At 42.9% G+C, this 18731-nt stretch overlaps 3 gene segments (V, D, J or C); all 3 read right to left on the reverse strand.

The window, feature by feature from the left end:
• Positions 1-1641: 1641 nt before the first annotated feature.
• LOC113140620 (Ig heavy chain V region 914-like) lies at positions 1642-15170 on the reverse strand. The segment is given in 3 exon segments: positions 1642-1673; positions 5052-5309; positions 15115-15170. Coding segments are annotated over 3 exon segments (339 nt in total).
• On the reverse strand, positions 11888-12483 carry LOC113140350 (Ig heavy chain V region 914-like). The segment is given in 2 exon segments: positions 11888-12343; positions 12435-12483. Coding segments are annotated over 2 exon segments (357 nt in total).
• On the reverse strand, positions 12989-13764 carry LOC113140367 (Ig heavy chain V region 5A-like). The segment is given in 2 exon segments: positions 12989-13444; positions 13532-13764. Coding segments are annotated over 2 exon segments (351 nt in total).
• Positions 15171-18731: the final 3561 nt, after the last annotated feature.

An 18731-nucleotide genomic window follows, 5' to 3' on the forward strand; every position in this document is an offset into this window, starting at 1 on the left:
TTTTGGTCTAATGATATTTTGTGTAAACTCTTCCAGTCTACACACTGATCGATCAGACAGAACATGCAGCCTGAAGACACTGACAAAAAACTATTTTAGCTTCAAATAAAAACATTACAGAACTCAATGTTTATTCCTGTGATAAATACATGAAGTTTTCTTCTTATTGCCCTGATACAAATTTGACCTTTGACAGAAAATAGATGAACTGTTGTCATTTACATGTTGCATTGAAAAAGAACATCTGCCAAGTGAATAATGTATTTAAATATAGAAAAGCAAAGTCATCACATTTAAAATGTTAGTAAGTTTTGATAAAAGATGCCAAACAACAATCAGGATCCTCATGTGAATTAAGACAACACAGATAAAAGCAGTTTCCTATCGCAACCACAGGGGGGCACAATCCAGTGTCTTCATGTTCCGGTCCCAAGTCCAGGTAAATGCAGAGGGTTGTGTCAGGAAGGGCATCTGACGTAAAATTTCAGGCAAATCAAACATGGGAATCACAAAAATGACTTCCATAGCGGATCGGTCACGACTCGGATTAACAACGACCGCCACTGGTGCTGTTAACCTACAGGGTGCCAGTGGAAATTGGACTACTGTTGGTCGAAGAAGGAGAGGAGGAAGGCGTGTTTGTAGGCAAAGAGAGAAGAGGAAGGGCAGGAGTGTAGGAGTAGGGACTTTGAATGTAGGAACTTAGTCAGGGAAAACTAGAGAGTTGGTTGATATGATGCAGAGAAGAAAGGTGGATATCTTGTGTATTCAGGAGACCAGGTGGAAAGGTAGCAAGGCCTCTAGATTAGGAGCAGGGTTCAAGCTGTTTTATCATGGTGTGGATGGAAAGAGGAATGGAGTAGGAGTTATCCTGAAGGAGGATTTTGCTAGGAATGTTCTGGAGGTGAAGAGAGTGTCAGATAGGGTGATGAGTCTGAAGCTGGAAGTTGAAGGTGTGATGTTGAATGTTGTCAGTGGTTATGCCCCACAGGTAGGATGTGAGTTAGACGAGAAGGAGAAATTCTGGAGGGAGATGGATGAGCTGAATCAGGGTATCCCTAGTGGTGAGAGAGTGGTGATTGGGGCAGACTTCAACGGACATGTTGGTGAGGGAAACAGAGGTGATGAGGAAGTGATGGGTAAGTTTGGTATGCAGGACAGGAATGCAGAAGGACAGATGGTGGTAGACTTCGCAAAAAGGGTGGAAATGGCTGTAGTGAACACATTTTTCCAGAAAAGGGAGGAGCATATGGTGATATATAAGAGTGGAGGCAGGAGCACACAAGCTGATTACATCTTGAGCAGACGTTCCAACCTGAAAGACATCAGTGACTGCAAAGTAGTGGTTGGGGAGAGTGTAGCCAGACAGCATAGGATGGTGGTGTGTAGGATGACTCTGGTGGTGAGGAAGATGAAGAGGACAAGGGCAGAGCAGAGGACCAAGTGGTGGAAGTTGAAAAAGGAAGAGTGCTGTGTGGCTTTCAGGGAGAAGCTGAAAAAGGCTCTGGAAGGTCAGGAGATTCTTCCAGATGACTGGACAGCTACAGCTAAAGTGATCAGGGAGACAGGTAGGAGGGTACTTGGTGTGTCATCTGGAAAGAGGAAAGCAGATAAAGAGACTTGGTGGTGGAATGAGGAAGTTCAGGAGTGTGTTAGGAGGAAAAGGTGGGACACTGAGAGGACAGAAGAGAACAGACAGGAGTACAGGGAGATGCAGCGTAAGGTGAAGGTAGAGGTGGCAAAGGCCAAACAAAGGGCATATGAGGATTTGTATGATAGGTTGGACTCTAAGGAGGGAGAGGTGGATTTGTACAGGTTAGCGAAGCAGAGAGAGAGATGGGAAGGATGTGCAGCAGGTTAGGGTGATCAAGGACAGGGATGGAAATGTGTTGACAGGTGCCACAAGTGTGATGGAAAGATGGAAGGAATACTTTGAAGAGTTGATGAATGAGGAAAATGTTAGAGAGCACAGAGTAGAAGAGATGACTGTTGTGGAGAAGGAAGTAGCAAAGATCAGTAGGGATGAAGTGAGGAAGGTGTTGAAGAGGATGAAGAGTGGGAACGCAGTTGATCCGAATGACACACCTGTGGAGGTATGGAAGTGTTTAGGGGAGGTAGTAGTAGAGTTTTTGACTGGGCTACTTAACAAGATCTTGAAGAATGAGAGGATGCCTGAGGAATGGAGGAGAAGTGTACTGGTGCCCATCTTTAAGAACAAGGGGGACGTGCAGAGTAGTGGAAACTACAGAGGAATAAAGTTGATGAGTCACACAATGAAGTTATTGGAAAGAGTAGTGGAGGCTAGGCTGAGGTCAGAAGTGAGCATTTGTGAGCAGCAGTATGGTTTCATGCCAAGAAAGAGAAGCACAGATGCAATATTTGCTTTGAGAATGCTGGTGGAGAAGTACAGAGAAGGCCAGAAGGAGCTGCATTGTGTCTTTGTAGATTTAGAAACAGCGTATGACAGGGTGCTGAGAGAGGAGCTGTGGTTTTTTATGAGGAAGTCTGGAATGGCAGAGAAGTATGTTCGAGTGGTGCAGGACATGTATGAGAGCTGTAAGACAGTGGTGAGGTGCTGTAGGGGTGACAGAGGAGTTCAAGGTGGAGGTGGGACTGCACCAAGAATCGGCTTTGAGCCCCTTCTTGTTTGCTGTGGTGATGGACAGACTGACAGATGAGGTTAGACAGGAATCTCCGTGGACCATGATGTTTGCAGATGTCATTGTCATCTGTAGTGAGAGCAGGGAGCAGGTGGAGGAAAATCTAGAGAAGTGGAGGTTTGCTCTAGAAAGGAGAGGAATGAAGGTTAGTCGCAGTAAAAAAGAGTACGTGTGTAAATGAGAGGGACTCAAGTAGAACGGTGAGGTTACAGGGAGCAGAGGTGAAGATGGTGGAGGATTTTAAGTACCTAGGGCAACAGTCCAGAGCAACGGAGAGTGTGGAAAAGAAGTGAAGAGACGTGTGCAAGCCGGTTGGAACGGGTGGAGGAAAGTGTCAGGTGTGATGTGTGACAAAAGAGTGTCAGCAAGAATGAAAGGAAAGGTGGACAAGACAGTGGTGAGACCAGCAATGTTGTCTGGTTTAGAGACAGTGGCACTGAGAAAAAGACAGGAGGCAGAGCTGGAGGTAGCAGAGATGAAGATGTTGAGGTTCTCTCTGGGAGTGACGAGGATGGATAGGATCAGGAATGAGGACATCAGAGGGACATCTCATGTTAGATGTTTTGGAGAAAAAGCCAGGGAAGCCAGATTGAGATGGTTTGGGCATGTTCAGAGGAGGGACAGTGAATACATTGGTAAAAGGATGCTGAGGTTAGAGCTGCCAGGAAGGAGGCATAGAGGAAGACCAAAGAGGAGGTTCTTGGATGTAGTGAAGGAGGACATGAGGATAGTTGGTGTGGGTGAGGAGGATACAGAGGATAGGGTTAAATGGAGGCAGATGATTCGCTGTGGCGACCCCTGAAGGGAGCAGTCGAAAGGGAAAGAAGATGTGATATAAAAATTAGAAACCAGTTACAGAAAACTCTTATGGAAGTTATATTGTTGTCACATTATTGTATAGAAAATAAGAAAGAAGCTCAAATTTGACCTGGTGCTATTGCAGGTTCCACCTGTTTGTCTCTGTATGTGTGTTAATGTCATAACTGATCTTAGTGTCATTTGTCAGATTTTTTTACTGCCCCCTGTAGGTCTTTGTTTTCATTTTCAGTGCTGTATACAGTATATGTAAAGACTGTCATTTCTCAGTGAACTGGTCTGAAATCATTAGTGGTCTGAGGGCTCCTCCTCTGGTGGCTTCATGTTACAGGTTTTCAGGCACTGAGGGGTTTTTGTTCAGGTCTACTGATGGTTTGTGTTATTGTGAGTCTCTGGCACAGTAATACACAGCAGTGTCTTCAGGCTGCATGTTCTGTCCGTTCAGAGTCACTGTCTTGCTGGAAGAGTCTACGTCAATACTGAACTTGTTCTTTAGTGAGTCTTTGTATGCTGTGGTGCATCCAGCACATGCACTTCCAATCCACTCCAGTTCTTTCCCTGCAGGCTGTCTGATCCAAGCTGTCCAGTAGCTGCTCATAGAATAAGAGACCATTACACTGTAACATGTTGAAAAGGTCCCAGCATTTACTTCAACTGTTCCTGAAAACTATTAATTCCTAAGTTACTGTAATTACGTTTTAAAAACTTAAATACATCCTACCGTAATTACAAACAATAAATATCATTACTACTTCAATGTTAATATTTACATGACTCCTGGATTATTGGAACATATTAAAATCAATACGAGTAACAATGATAGATGCAATAGAAACTAATTAATATTTTCAGTTATTTTGGGAAGTAACTTGTATTTCTCTTTATTTGTTTTAAACAAAACTTATGACAGCAGACATGATTATATGAATATTGTTAAATAATTGTCGCGACTTTTTCATAAATGGTTAAAAATTCAGATAAATGTAGATATAAAACGCAACTTAGAGAATCTGGAAGCAGGCACTTGTTCTTTTCTGCCAATGGAGCTTTAAGTTTTATTCAGCTATAGACACTTTTTTATTGCATATTGTTACAGTATATAAGTGAAACTGTAGTGTTTAATATATTCATTGAGCCAGACGTGTTTTGTGAATTATATAATGTAGGTGAGTATCAGATGAGACAGCAGGCTCTCTGAAGTGTTTCAAACAGCAGGATTAGTTGTTTCATTCATCTCACAAGAACAAATGTTCACAGAAGCTTTTGGTTATATTTGTATATAACAAGTATATTCTTGGCTTTGTCTTTGTACAAGTTCTTATTTTAAATGTTATAATTGTTGTGTATTGTTGTTATTTCCTTCGGGATAGACTTTATGAATTTGTGTCATGTAGAGGAAAGTGTTTATTTATTAAAACAAAATGAAAGAAAATAGAGGAAAAACATGACATCATTACTAGAACCCATCAGGCTACTGAGTAGACTGTTGTAGGTTTTTGTACAGCTGCTGAACCAACTCCAGTCACTGTGACTCTCGAGCACAATAATAAACAGCAGAATCTTCAGTTTTCAGACTGTTCATCTGCAGATGCAGGTACCGTATGTTGTTGTCTCTGGAGATGGTAAACCGGCTTTGGACTGACTGAGAGTATTTGCTGCTGCCACCACTGTTAATGTAAACAACCCACTCCAGTCCTTTTCCAGGAGCCTGTCTGATCCAGTGCATGGTGTAGCCATCAAAATCTAATCCAGAGCCTGTACAGGTCAATTTGTGGGATTCTCCAGGCCTTTTAACCACTGGTTCAGACTCTGTCAGAGTCTGACCATCAACACCTGTCACGACAAACCAGAAAATAGTCAGTTGAGGTAAGTTTGCACCTTCTTGAAAACAGATTGATTTCAAGCTTTGCAGATATTTTCTCACCTGCCCAGCAGATGGTTAAAAGCAGCAGTCCTGTCCTATAGTCCATCATGTAAAACTGTGTGTCCACTGTTCTCTGTCGTCCTCTCTGCAGTCAGATAAGTAGAGGTGGAAGACATCTGAGTTTTGCATTGACTCCTCCTTTCAGGAAGGAGTGAACTAGACTGGTCATCATAGACATTTCTTGTTTCAGTCAATATATAGTGAGAGTTGTAGTTTGAGTCTAATAAGTTTTCATTCAATCTGAATTAAAAAAGTTTTGAATAGGCTTCAAAAAATTATTTCTGTGTGGTAAAATCTGATTTTTTTTCTAATATTGTGTGTAATGCTCAGAATAAGAAACAGTTTTTGCTACAAACAAAAACTTTACAGAACTCAAAGTTAAATATGTAAAGTTTTGTTCTTACTGCCCTGATACAAATTTTACCTTTAACAGAAAACAGATCTTCTTCTTCCCCTTTGGGCTGCTCCCTTCAGGGGTCGCCACAGTGAATCCTCTGCCTCCATTTAACCCTATCCTCGGTATCCTCCTCACCCACACCAACTATCCTCATGTCCTCCTTCACTACATCCGAGAACCTCCTCTTTGGTCTTCCTCTAGGCCTCCTTCCTGGCATCTCTAACCTCAGCATCCTTTTACCAATGTATTCACTGTCCCTCCTCTGAACATGTCCAAACCATCTCAATCTGGCTTCCCTGGCTTTTTCTCCAAAACATCTAACATGAGATGTCCCTCTGATGTCCTCATTCCTGATCCTATCCATCCTCGTCACTCCCAGAGAGAACCTCAACATCTTCATCTCTGCTACCTCCAGCTCTGCCTCCTGTCTTTTTCTCAGTGCCACTGTCTCTAAACCAGACAACATTGCTGGTCTCACCACTGTCTTGTCCACCTTTCCTTTCATTTTTGCTGACACTCTTTTGTCACATATCACACATGACACGTTCCTCCACCCGTTCCAACCTGCTTGCTAGATTCCTGTCTAACCTCATCTGTCAGCCTGTCCATCACCACAGCAAACAAGAAGGGGCTCAAAGCCAATCCTTGGTGCAGTCCCACCTCCACCTTGAACTCCTCTGTCACCCCTACAGCGCACCTCACCACTGTCTTATAGCTCTCATACATGTCCTGTACCACTCGAACATACTTCTCTGCCACTCCAGACTTCCTCATACAAAACCATAGCTCCTCTCTCGGCACCGTCATACACTTTTTCTAAGTCTACAAAGACACAATGCAGCTCCTTCTGGCCTTCTCTGTACTTCTTCACCAGCATTCTCAAAGCAAATATTGCATATGTGGTTCTCTTTCTTCGCATGAAACCATACTGCTGCTCACAAATGCTCACTTCTGACCTCAGCCTAGCCTCCACTACTCTTTCCCATAACTTCATTGTGTGACTCATCAGCTTTATTCCTCTGTAGTTTCCACAACTCTGCATGTTGTTCTTAAAGATGGGCACCAGTACACTTCTCCTCCATTCCCCAGGCATCCTCTCACTCTCCAAGATCTTGTTAAGTAGCCCAGTCAAAAACTCTACTGCCACCACTCCTAAACACTTCCATAACTCCACGGGTATGTCGTCAGGACCAACTGCCTTTCCACACTTCATCCTGTTCAACGCCATCCTCACGTCATCCTTACTGATCTTTGCTACTTCTTGCTCCACAACAGTCACCTCTTCTACTCTGGGATCTCTAACATTTTCCTCATTCATCAACTCTTCAAAGTATTCCTTCCATCTTTCCATCACACTTGTGGCACCTGTCAACATATTTCCATCCATATCCTTGATCACCCTAACCTGCTGCACATCCTTCCCATCTCTGTCTCTGCCTCGCCAACCTGTACCAATCTATGTGTCCAACCTATCATACAAATCCTCATACGCCCTTTGTTTGGCCTTTGCCACCTCTACCTTCACTTTGCGCTGCATCTCCCTGTACTCCTGTCTGTTCTCTTCTGTCCTCTCAGTGTCCCACTTCTTCTTAGCTAACCTTTTCCTCTTAACACACTCCTGAACTTTCTCATTCCACCACAAAGCCTCCTTATTTGCTTTCCTCTTTCCAGATAACACACCAAGTACCCTCCTACCTATCTCCCTGATCACTTCAGCTGTAGCTGTCGAGTCATCCGGAAGAACCTCCTGATCTCACAGAGCCTGTTTCAGCTCATCCCTGAAAGCCACACAACACTCTTCCTTCTTCAACTTCCACCACTTGGTCCTCTGCTCTGCCCTTGTCCTCTTCATCTTCCTCACCACCAGAGTCACCCTACACACCACCATCCTATGCTGTCTTGCTACACTTTCCCCAACCACTACTTTGCAGTCACTGATCTTTTTCAGGTTGGAACATCTGCTCAAGATGTAATCAGCTTGTGTGCTCCTGCCTCCACTCTTATATGTCACCATATGCTCCTCCCTTTTCTGGAAAAATGTGTTCACTACAGCCATTTCCACCCTTTTTGCGAAGTCGACCACCATCTGTCCTTCTGCATTCCTGTCCTACATACCAAACTTACCCATCACTTCCTCATCACCTCTGTTTCCCTCGCCAACATGTCCGTTGAAGTCTGCCCCAATCACCACTCTCTCACCACTAGGGATACCCTGATTCAGCTCATCCATCTCCCTCCAGAATTTCTCCTTCTCGTCTAACTCACATCCTACCTGTGGGGCATAACCACTGACAACATTCAACATCACACCTTCAACTTCTAGCTTCAGACTCATCACCCTATCTGACACTCTCTTCACCTCCAGAACATTCTGAGCAAAATCCTCTCTTATCCATCTCCTCTTATCCATTTTGCTCCTCTTGGGAGCATAGGGCCTCAACAACACTCCTCCAGCGAACTCGATTCTGGGCATCTCTCTTCAACTAAGCCCATGTCCATCCGGCTGCCTTCATCTCTCGCTCAGTGCAGCGTCTCTACGTCTCCCTTGGCCTGCCTACTTTCCTCTTTCCCTGTGGGTTCCACTCCAGCGCCTGCCTTGTGACATTATCCGGGCTCTTGCGCAGAGTGTGGCCTATCCAGCCCCATTTTCTCTTTCGGATCTCTTGGTTAATGGGGGTCTGCCTTGCTCTTTCCCACAGGGTGGTATTAGAGATCCTTTCTGGCCATTTAATGCGTAGGGTAGTGCGAAGGCATCTATTGATGAACACCTGTAGTTTGGTGGTTGTTGTCTTGGTCAGTCTCCAGGTTTCTGAACCGTACAGTAAAACTGCTTTCACACTGGTGTTGAAGATGCGGATTTTTGTCTGTCTGGAAAGTGCGGTAGATTTCCTGATGGGCCGCAGGGTATTGAAGGCATGCCTAGCTTTATTGATGCGGCTTTTGATGTCCTCGTCTGCTCCTCCATCCTTGCTCACCACACTGCCCAGGTAGACAAACTTGTCAACATCATTAATACAGGATCCTTGAAGTTGGATTTGATCTTGCTGCTTGTTGTTTATTCGTATGGTCTCTGTCTTTTTGATATTGATTTTAAGTCCAACTTTGCCTGCTTCCTCTGCGAGTCTATTCAGTTTCTGCTGTGCGTCTTGTTGTCGATGAGACAGTAGGCTGACGTCATCCGCGAAGTCGAGGTCTTCAAGCTGCTTGGTGAAGGTCCATCGAATTCCTGTGTTGGCGTTCTTGGTGGAATTCTTCATGATCCAGTCCACTACTAGAAGGAAGATGGTCGGTGACAGCAAGCAGCCCTGCCTCATTCCAGTCTTAACCTCAAAGGGCTCCGTCAGTTTGCCTCTGTGGATAATCTGGCATGTGGAACTGGCGTACAGTTCAGTGGCGTACAGTGGATGATAGCAATGAACTTGGGTGGGATCCCATAGTGTGACATGAGATTCCAGACAACCTCCCGATCCACACTGTCAAAGGCCTTCTCGAAGTCCACGAAGACTAAGTAGAGTGGAGATTGCCATTCAAGGGACTGCTCTATAATAATACGCAGAGTGGCAATATGGTCGATACACGACTTGTCTTGCCGAAAGCCTGCCTGTTCGTCTCTCAATCTCTTGTCTAGAGCCTCCTTCAGTCTTTCTAGCATGATGCGCGTCAAGATCTTGCTGGGAACAGACAGGAGCATGATACCTCGCCAATTGTTGCAGCTGGATAAGTCACCTTTCTTGGGGAGCTTGACGAGGTGCCCCTGTCTCCATTCATCAGGTACTTGTTCCTGTGTCCAGACTTTCTGTAACAGAGGGAGGAGCATGTTGGTTGTTGTGGGGACATCGGCTTTCAGGGCTTCTGGGGGTATGCCGTCTGGGCCTGCTGCTTTGCCTGCTTTAATATTCTTCACTGCCTTGATAACCTCTGCTTTAGTGGGAGGGTTGGTTTTTGTGTGTCCACTGTTCTCAGCAAAATCCTCCTTCAGGATAACTCCTACTCCATTCCTCTTTCCATCCACACCATGATAAAACAGCTTGAACCCTGCTCCTAATCTATAGGCCTTGCTACCTTTCCACCTGGTCTCCTGAACACACAAGATATCCACCTTTCTTCTCTCCATCATATCAACCAACTCTCTAGTTTTCCCTGACAAAGTTCCTACATTCAAAGTCCCTACTCCTTCACTACTGCCCTTCCTCTTCTCTCTTTGCTTACAAACACGCCTTCCTCCTCTCCTTTTTCAACCAACAGTAGTCTAATTTCCACTGGCACCCTGTAGCTTAACAGCACCAGTGGCGGTCGTTGTTAATCCGGGTCGCGACTGATCCGGTGTGGAAGTCATATCTGTGATTCACATGTTTGATTTGGCTTAGGTTTTACGTTGGATGCCCTTCCTGACACAACCCTCTGCATTTACCCAGACTTGGGACTGGCACATGAAGACACAGTTTTTTGTCTTTGAGTGTCTCTATGTGGCCCTGTGATGGACTGGTGACCTGTCCAGGGTGTACCCCTGCCTTTCACCCAAACAGAGCTGGGATAGGCTCCAGCAGATCCCTGTGATCCTGGTTCAGGAATAAGCGGGTATAGAAAATGAATGAATGAATGAATGTTACATGTATGTTTACAATGTGAAGACCTTTAATATGATGGATATGTGCATTTATGTCATTTTAAAATCATGAGCCAGTTGAAGATTTTCAAAAATGTCAACTTTGATTGTTTTTACAGCAAGTTTGTGTATGTGTGGTCTTAATGTCATATGTCAGATCAGTGGTCTGAAGGCTCCTAAACTGGTGACAAATGAAATGGAAAGAAAACTTTCTGAAGATGAACTTCTTGTTAGACTCTAAGTTTTTAAAGTCAGTCTAATTTACTGTTTACTAATGTTCCGTGAATTTACTGTCTGAGTAATTAAGATGATATTGATAAATTAAAGAACATATAAAATCAACCAACTGTTCCCTGTTTACTCCAAAAGTAAACTGGTCTGAAATCATTAGTGGTCTGAGGGCTCCTCCTCTGGTGGCTTCATGTTACAGGTTTTCAGGCACTGAGGGGTTTTTGTTCAGGTCTACTGATGGTTTGTGTTATTGTGAGTCTCAGGCACAGTAATACACAGCAGTGTCTTCAGGCTGCATGTTCTGTCCGTTCAGAGTCACTGTCTTGCTGGAAGAGTCTATGTCAATACTGAACTTGTTCTTTAGTGAATCTTTGTAATATGTGGTGTGCCCAGCACGTGCACTTCCAATCCACTCCAGTCCTTTCCCTGCAGGCTGTCTGATCCAAGCTGTCCAGTAGCTGCCCACAGAATAAGAGACCTGACAGGTGATGGTCAGACGTTAACCTGGCTGCACAGTCACAGAGGCTGGCTGTGTCAGCTGTTCACATTTCACACCTGGTAAAAATAAAAAATATATTATGACAAATTATCAAGTGACACTGTAAAAATGAACAGTTTTCTATGTCAAATCTAGAGACTCACAGGATCCAGCTGCCAGCAGCAGTATCAGAGCTACAGAGAACATGGTTGATGTTGAAGCTCTTCTGTCCTCTCACTGACACACAGACCCACACTGCACTTCCTTATGAGCTACATTCATTTACATATTGTTGAATCATTCATTTGCATCTCACTAAAATCATTTTAAACATTCCAGATGTTGATGTAGAAATCTTGTTGACATAGTGAGATGATGAGCAGCAACAGCTGAAGCTGTAGTCACTGATCCAGCAGTTACATGTTTCTGTGTGATGTCAATACAAATGTCTAGTTCAGTCTGTCAGTTAAGCTCAGTGATTAACTGGGGATTGAGTCTTTATAGTGACAAAGGTGAGAAGAGCTTGACACTGACTGTGTCCTAGTTTTATTATAACAAACTGCAGCGTTATTTTTTATTATTTCACTGCCACATTTCTATGTATATTATAGGCCATTAACTGAACAATCAAGTGGCCAGAATTCATCTCACACCTTTAACATTTCACTTTTTCTAACCTGGACAATAACTTCATCAGTCCATTGTGGTGTCCTTGGCTGTTTTGTAAGGAAAATGTATTATTTATATTTTTTAATCGTTATTGTTTTTGATTAATTAATTCATTAATTTCCTACATTTCATTTTAAAAACATAAATTAACAATAAATACAAAATGTTTTATTCTCAGAGTTTGAGAGAAATTTTGGATTGGATTTGGAACTCAGGTTTTTGTACAGCTGCTGAACCAACTCCAGTCACTGTGACTATCGAGCACAATAATAAACAGCAGAATCTTCAGTTTTCAGACTGTTCATCTGCAGATACAGCTGCTGTCTGTTGTCGTCTCTGGAGATGGTAAACCGGCCTTGGACTGACTGAGAGTAGTATTTGCTGCTGCCACCACCACTGCTGATTTCAGCAACCCACTCCAGTCCTTTTCCAGGAGCCTGTCTGATCCAGCCCATCCAAGAGCCACCAAAATTAAATCCAGAGGCTGTACAGGTCAATGTGTGGGATTCTCCAGGCCTTTTAACCACTGGATCAGATTCTGTCAGAGTCTGACCATCAACACCTGTCAAGACAAACCAGAAAATAGTCAGTTGATGTAAGTTTGCACCTTCTTGAAAACAGATTGATTTCAAGCTTTGCAAATATTTTCTCACCTGCCCAGCAGATGGTTAAAAGCAGCAGTCCTGTCCTATAGTCCATCATGTTAAACTGTGTGTCCACTGTTCTCTGTCGTCCTCTCTGCAGTCAGATAAGTAGAGGTGGAAGACATCTGAGTTTTGCATTGACTCCTCCTCTCAGGAAGGAGTGAACCAGACTGGTCATCATAGACCTTGTTTGATAAATTTAAAAAATATATGAATTTGAATTGAATTTGTGTAGTTGCCAAAGGTCGACTCTTATCTGGTGACAAAAGCACATCACAGACCTGAGACGTGATTGGAGGAATTTCACTGAAATAAAAGCAAAGAGATCTATTTTTATTTCACTGACAGAAAATCATAACTGAAAAAAACTGTTAATAGAATAATATGAATTAAAACTTTGCTCTTTAACTCATTGGAAGAGACAATGCAGTTGGTTTGAGTCATGAAGAAGTTTCAGTTTCTAACATATCAGTGAAGCTGACTAAAGAGAACTAAAGATGCTAATTTCTTTATGATTTACTGAATGTCATTATAGAAGAATAATCCATTTTATATTGTTTACACATTTTCAGTGCACTTTACTTTTGCAACACTGTTTTCTGTGAACTATGATAAAATCATTAGCGGTCTGAGGGCTCCTCCTCTGGTGGCTTCATGTTACAGGTTTTCAGGCACTGAGGGGTTTTTGTTCAGGTCTACTGATGGTTTGTGTTATTGTGAGTCTCTGGCACAATAATACACAGCAGTGTCTTCAGGCTGCATGTTCTGTCCGTTCAGAATCGCTGTGTTGCTGGAAGAGTCTAAGTCAATACTGAACTTGTTCTTTAGTGAATCTTTGTAATATGTGGTGTATCCAACATATGCGCTTCCAATCCACTCCAGTCCTTTCCCTGCAGGCTGTCTGACCCAATTTGTGCGGTAGCTGCCCACAGAATAAGAGACCTGACAGGTGATGGTCAGACGTTGACCTGGCTGCACAGTCACAGAGGCTGGCTGTGTCAGCTGTTCACATTTCACACCTGTTAAAAACAAAAAATATATTATGACAAATTATCAAGTGACACTGTAAAAATGAACAATTTTCTAAGTCAAATCTAGAGACTCACATGATCCAGCTGCCAACAGCAGCAGCAGAGCAACAGGAAACATGTTTTCTAATGAAAGTGATGTGTGAACTACTCTGACAGTCTGACTGGAGGTTTTTATAGGTATGAGGAAGGTCACTGAGTTTGCATAGAATCAGACTCATAAGAGCTACAGTGTTGGTGTGATCAGATCTAATAATAGTTGGTTCATTGTTCAGTGAAAACATGGCTGGAAATCAGCTCTGCCTTAGATATGAATGTTTCATTTCATTGCACATTTAACTGTAACATTTTGAAAAGGTCCCAGCATTTACTTCAACTGTTCCTGAAAACTATTTATTCCTAAGTTACTGTAATTACTTTTTAAAAACTTAAATACATCCTACTGTAATTAAAAACAATAAATATGATTGCTATTTTTTTTAATGTTAATATTAACGTGACTCCTGGATTATTGGAACATATTAAAATCAACACTAGAGTAACAATGATAGATGCAAATAGAAACTAATTAACATTTTATTTTCAGTTATTTTGGGCACTAACTTGTATTTCTCTTTATTTGTTTTAAACAAAACTTATGACAGCAGACATGATTATATAAATATTGTTAAATAATTGTCGTGACTTTTTCCTAAATGGTTAAAAATTCAGATAAATGTAGATATAAAACGCAACTTAGAGAATCTGGAAGCAGGCACTAGTTCTTTTCTGCCAATGGAGCTTTAAGTTTTATTCAGCTATAGATAATTTTTTATTGCATATTTTCACAGTATATAAGTGAAACTGTAGTGTTTAATATATTCATTGAGCCAGACGTGTTTTGTGAATTATATAATGTAGGTGAGTATCAGATGAGACAGCAGGCTCTCTGAAGTGTTTCTAACAGCAGGATTAGTTGTTTCATTCATCTCACAAGAACAAATGTTCACAGACGCTTTTGGTTATATTTGTATATAACAAGTATATTCTTGGCTTTGTCTTTGTACAAGTTATTATTTTAAAAGTTATTATTGTTGTGTATTGTTGTTATTTCCTTCGGGACAGGCTTTATGAATTTGTGTCATGTAGAGGAAAGTGTTTATTTATTAAAACAAAATGAAAGAAAATAGAGGAAAAACATGACATCATTACTAGAACCCATCAGGCTACTGAGTAGACTGTTGTAGGTTTTTGTACAGCTGCTGAACCAACTCCAGTCACTGTGACTATCGAGCACAATAATAAACAGCAGAATCTTCAGTTTTCAGACTGTTCATCTGCAGATACAGCTGCTGTCTGTTGTTGTCTCTGGAGATGGTAAACCGGCCTTGGACTGACTGAGAGTAGTAGATTTCAGCACTGTCATATCTGATGCTCGCAACCCACTCCAGTCCTTTTCCAGGAGCCTGTCTGATCCAGCCCATCCAGTAGCTGCTGAATGTGAATCCAGAGGCTGTACAGGTCAATGTGTGTGATTCTCCAGGCCTTTTAACCACTGGTCCAGATTCTGTCAGAGTCTGACCATCAACACCTGTCAAGACAAACCAGAAAATAGTCAGTTGATGTAAGGTTGCACCTTCTTAAAAACAGATTGATTTCAAGCTTTGCAGATATTTTCTCACCTGCCCAGCAGATGGTTAAAAGCAGCAGTCCTGTCCTATAGTCCATCATGTTAAACTGTGTGTCCACTGTTCTCTGTCGTCCTCTCTGCAGTCAGATAAGTAGAGGTGGAAGACATCTGAATTTTGCATTGACTCCTCCTCTCAGGAAGGAGTGAACCAGACTGGTCATCATAGACATTTCTTGTTTCAGTCAATATATAGTGAGAGTTGTGGTTTGAGCCTAGTAAGTTTTCATTCAATCTGAATTTAAAAAGTTTTGAATAGGCTTCAGAAAATGATTCCTGTGTGGTAAAATCTGATTTTTCTCCTAATATTCTGTGTAATGCTCAGAATAAGAAACACTTTTAGCAAAAACTTTACAGAACTTAAAGTTTAAATATGTAAAGTTTTGTTCTTACTGCCCTGATACAAATTTTACCTTTGACAGGAATTAGATCTTCTTCTCCTTTTGGCTGCTCCCTTCAGGGGTCGCCCCAGCGAATTATCTGCCTCCATTTAACCCTATCCTCTATATCCTCCTCACCCACACCAACTATCCTCATGTCCTCCTTCACTACATCCAAGAACCTCCTCTTTGGTCTTCCTCTAGGCCTCCTTCCTGGAAGCTCTAACCTCAGCATCCTTTTACCAATGTATTCACTGTCCCTCCTCTGAACATGTCCAAACCATCTCAATCTGGCTTCCCAGGCTTTTTCTCCAAAACATCTAACATGAGCTGTCCCTCTGATGTCATCATTCCTGATCCTATCCATCCTCGTCACTCCCAGAGAGAACCTCAACATCTTCAGCTCTGCTACCTCCAGCTCTGCCTCCTGTCTTTTTCTCAGTGCCACTGTCTCTAAACCAGACAACATTGCTGGTCTCACCACTGTCTTGTCCACCTTTCCTTTCATTCTTGCTGACACTCTTTTGTCACATATCACACCTGACACTTTCCTCCACCCGTTCCAACCTTCTTGCTAGATTCCTGTCTAACCTCATCTGTCAGCCTGTCCATCACCACAGCAAACAAGAAGGGGCTCAAAGCCAATCCTTGGTGCAGTCCCACCTCCACCTTGAACTCCTCTGTCACCCCTACAGCGCACCTCACCACTGTCTTATAGCTCTCATACATGTCCTGCACCACTCGAACATACTTCTCTTCCACTCCAGACTTCCTCATACAAAACCATAGCTCCTCTCTCAGCACCGTCATACACTTTTTCTAAATCTACAAAGACACAATGCAGCTCCTTCTGGCCTTCTCTGTACTTCTCCACCAGCATTATCAAAGCAATTATTGCATATGTGGTTCTCTTTCTTGGCATGAAACCATACTGCTGCTCACAAATGCTCACTTCTGATCTCAGCATAGTCTCCACTACTCTTTCCCATAACTTCATTGTGTGACTCATCAGCTTTATTCCTCTGTAGTTTTCACTACTCTGCACGTCCCCCTTGTTCTTAAAGATGGGCACCAGTACACTTCTCCTCCATTCCTCAGGCATCCTCTCATTCTCCAAGATCTTGTTAAGTAGCCCAGTCAAAAACTCTACTGCCACCGCTCCTAAACACTTCCATAACTCCACAGGTATGTCATCCGGACCAACTGCCTTTCCACACTTCATCCTGTTCAACGCCGTCCTCACTTCATCCTTACTGATCTTTGCTACTTCTTGCTCCACAACAGTCACCTCTTCTACTCTGGGCTCTCTGACATTTTCCTCATTCATCAACTCTTCAAAGTATTACTTCCATCTTTCCATCACACTTGTGGCACCTGTCAACATATTTCCATCCCTGTCCTTGATCACCCTAACCTGCTGCACATCCTTCCCATCTCTGTCTCTGCCTCGCCAACCTGTACCAACCTATGTGTCTAACCTATCATACAAATCCTCATACGCCCTTTGTTTGGCCTTTGCCATGTCTACCTTCACTTTACGCTGCATCTCCCTGTAATCCTGTCTATTCTCTTCTGTCCTCTCAGTGTCCCACTTCTTCTTAGCTAACCTTTTCCTCTTAACACACTCCTGAACTTTCTCATTCCACCACGAAGCCTCCTTATTTGCTTTCCTCTTTCCAGATAACACACCAAGTACCCTCCTACCTATCTCCCTGATTGTATTCAGCTGTAGCTGTCGAGTCATCCAGAAGAACCTCCTGATCTCACAGAGCCTGATTCAGCTCCTCCCTGAAAGCCACACAACACTCTTCCTTTTTCAACTTCCACCACTTGGTCCTCTTCATCTTCCTCACCACCAGAGTCATCCTACACACCACCATCCTATGCTGTCTGGCTACACTCTCCCCAACCACTGCTTTGCAGTCACTCCACTCTTATATGTCACCATATGCTCCTCCCTTTTCTGGAAAAATGTGTTCACTACAGCCATTTCCATCCTTTTTGTGAAATCTACCACCATCTGTCCTTCTGCATCCCTGTCCTGCATACCAAACTTACCCATCACTTCCTCATCACCTCTGTTTCCCTCACCAACATGTCCGTTGAAGTCTGCCCCAATCACCACTCTCTCACCACTAGGGATACCCTGATTCAGCTCATCCATCTCCCTCCAGAATTTCTCCTTCTCGTCTAACTCACATCCTACCTGTGGGGCATAACCACTGACAACATTCAACATCACACCTTCAACTTCCAGCTTCAGACTCATCACCCTATCTGACACTCTCTTCACCTCCAGAACATTCTGAGCAAAATCCTCCTTCAGGATAACTCCTACTCCATTCCTCCTTCCAGCCACACCATGATAAAACAGCTTGAACCCTGCTCCTAATCTATAGGCCTTGCTACCTTTCCACCTGGTCTCCTGAACACACAAGATATCCACCTTTCTTCTCTCCATCATATCAGCCAACTTTCTAGTTTTCCCTGACAAAGTTCCTACATTCTAAGTCCCTACTCTAAGTCCTACACTCCTGCCCTTCCTCTTCTCTCTTTGCCAACAAACACGCCTTTCTCCTCTCCTTCTTCGTCCAACAGTAGTCCAATTTCCACTGGCACCCTGTAGGTTAACAGCACCAGTGGCATTCGTTGTTAACCCGATCGATCTGGTATGGAAGTCATATTTGTGACTCGCATGTTTGATTTGGCTGAAATTTTACGTCGGATGCCCTTCCTGACACAACCCTCTGCATTTACCCGGACTTGGGACTGGCACATGAAGACACTGGATTGTGCCCCCCTGTGGTTGCATTTGACAGAAAATAGATGATCTGTTGTTATTTGAATGTTACATCTGTAAAGTAAATAAATGTATTCACATATAGAAAAGCAAAGTCACCACAGTGAAAATGTTAGTAAGTTCTGCTAAAAGATGCCAAACAACAATCAGGATCCTAATGTGAATTAACACATCACAGATAAAAGCAGTGTCCTGATATTGTGACCAGCAATAATCTGAAATGTTCACAGGAAACATTATATCAACACTTATTTATACTAAAGACATTTTCTTGGTTAAATGTTACATGTTGCCTCACAGTAAGAAGGTTGTGGGTTTGCAACCTGGCCTTTCTGTGTGGAGTTTGAATGTTTTCCTTGTGCTTGTGTGGGTTTTCTCCAGATACTCTGTTTTCCTCCCACAGTCCAAAAACATGTATGTCAAGGTTGATTG

The sequence above is a fragment of the Mastacembelus armatus genome, chromosome 8 (assembly GCF_900324485.2).
Source record: "Mastacembelus armatus chromosome 8, fMasArm1.2, whole genome shotgun sequence".
In the NCBI taxonomy this organism is placed as follows: Eukaryota; Metazoa; Chordata; class Actinopteri; order Synbranchiformes; family Mastacembelidae; genus Mastacembelus; species Mastacembelus armatus.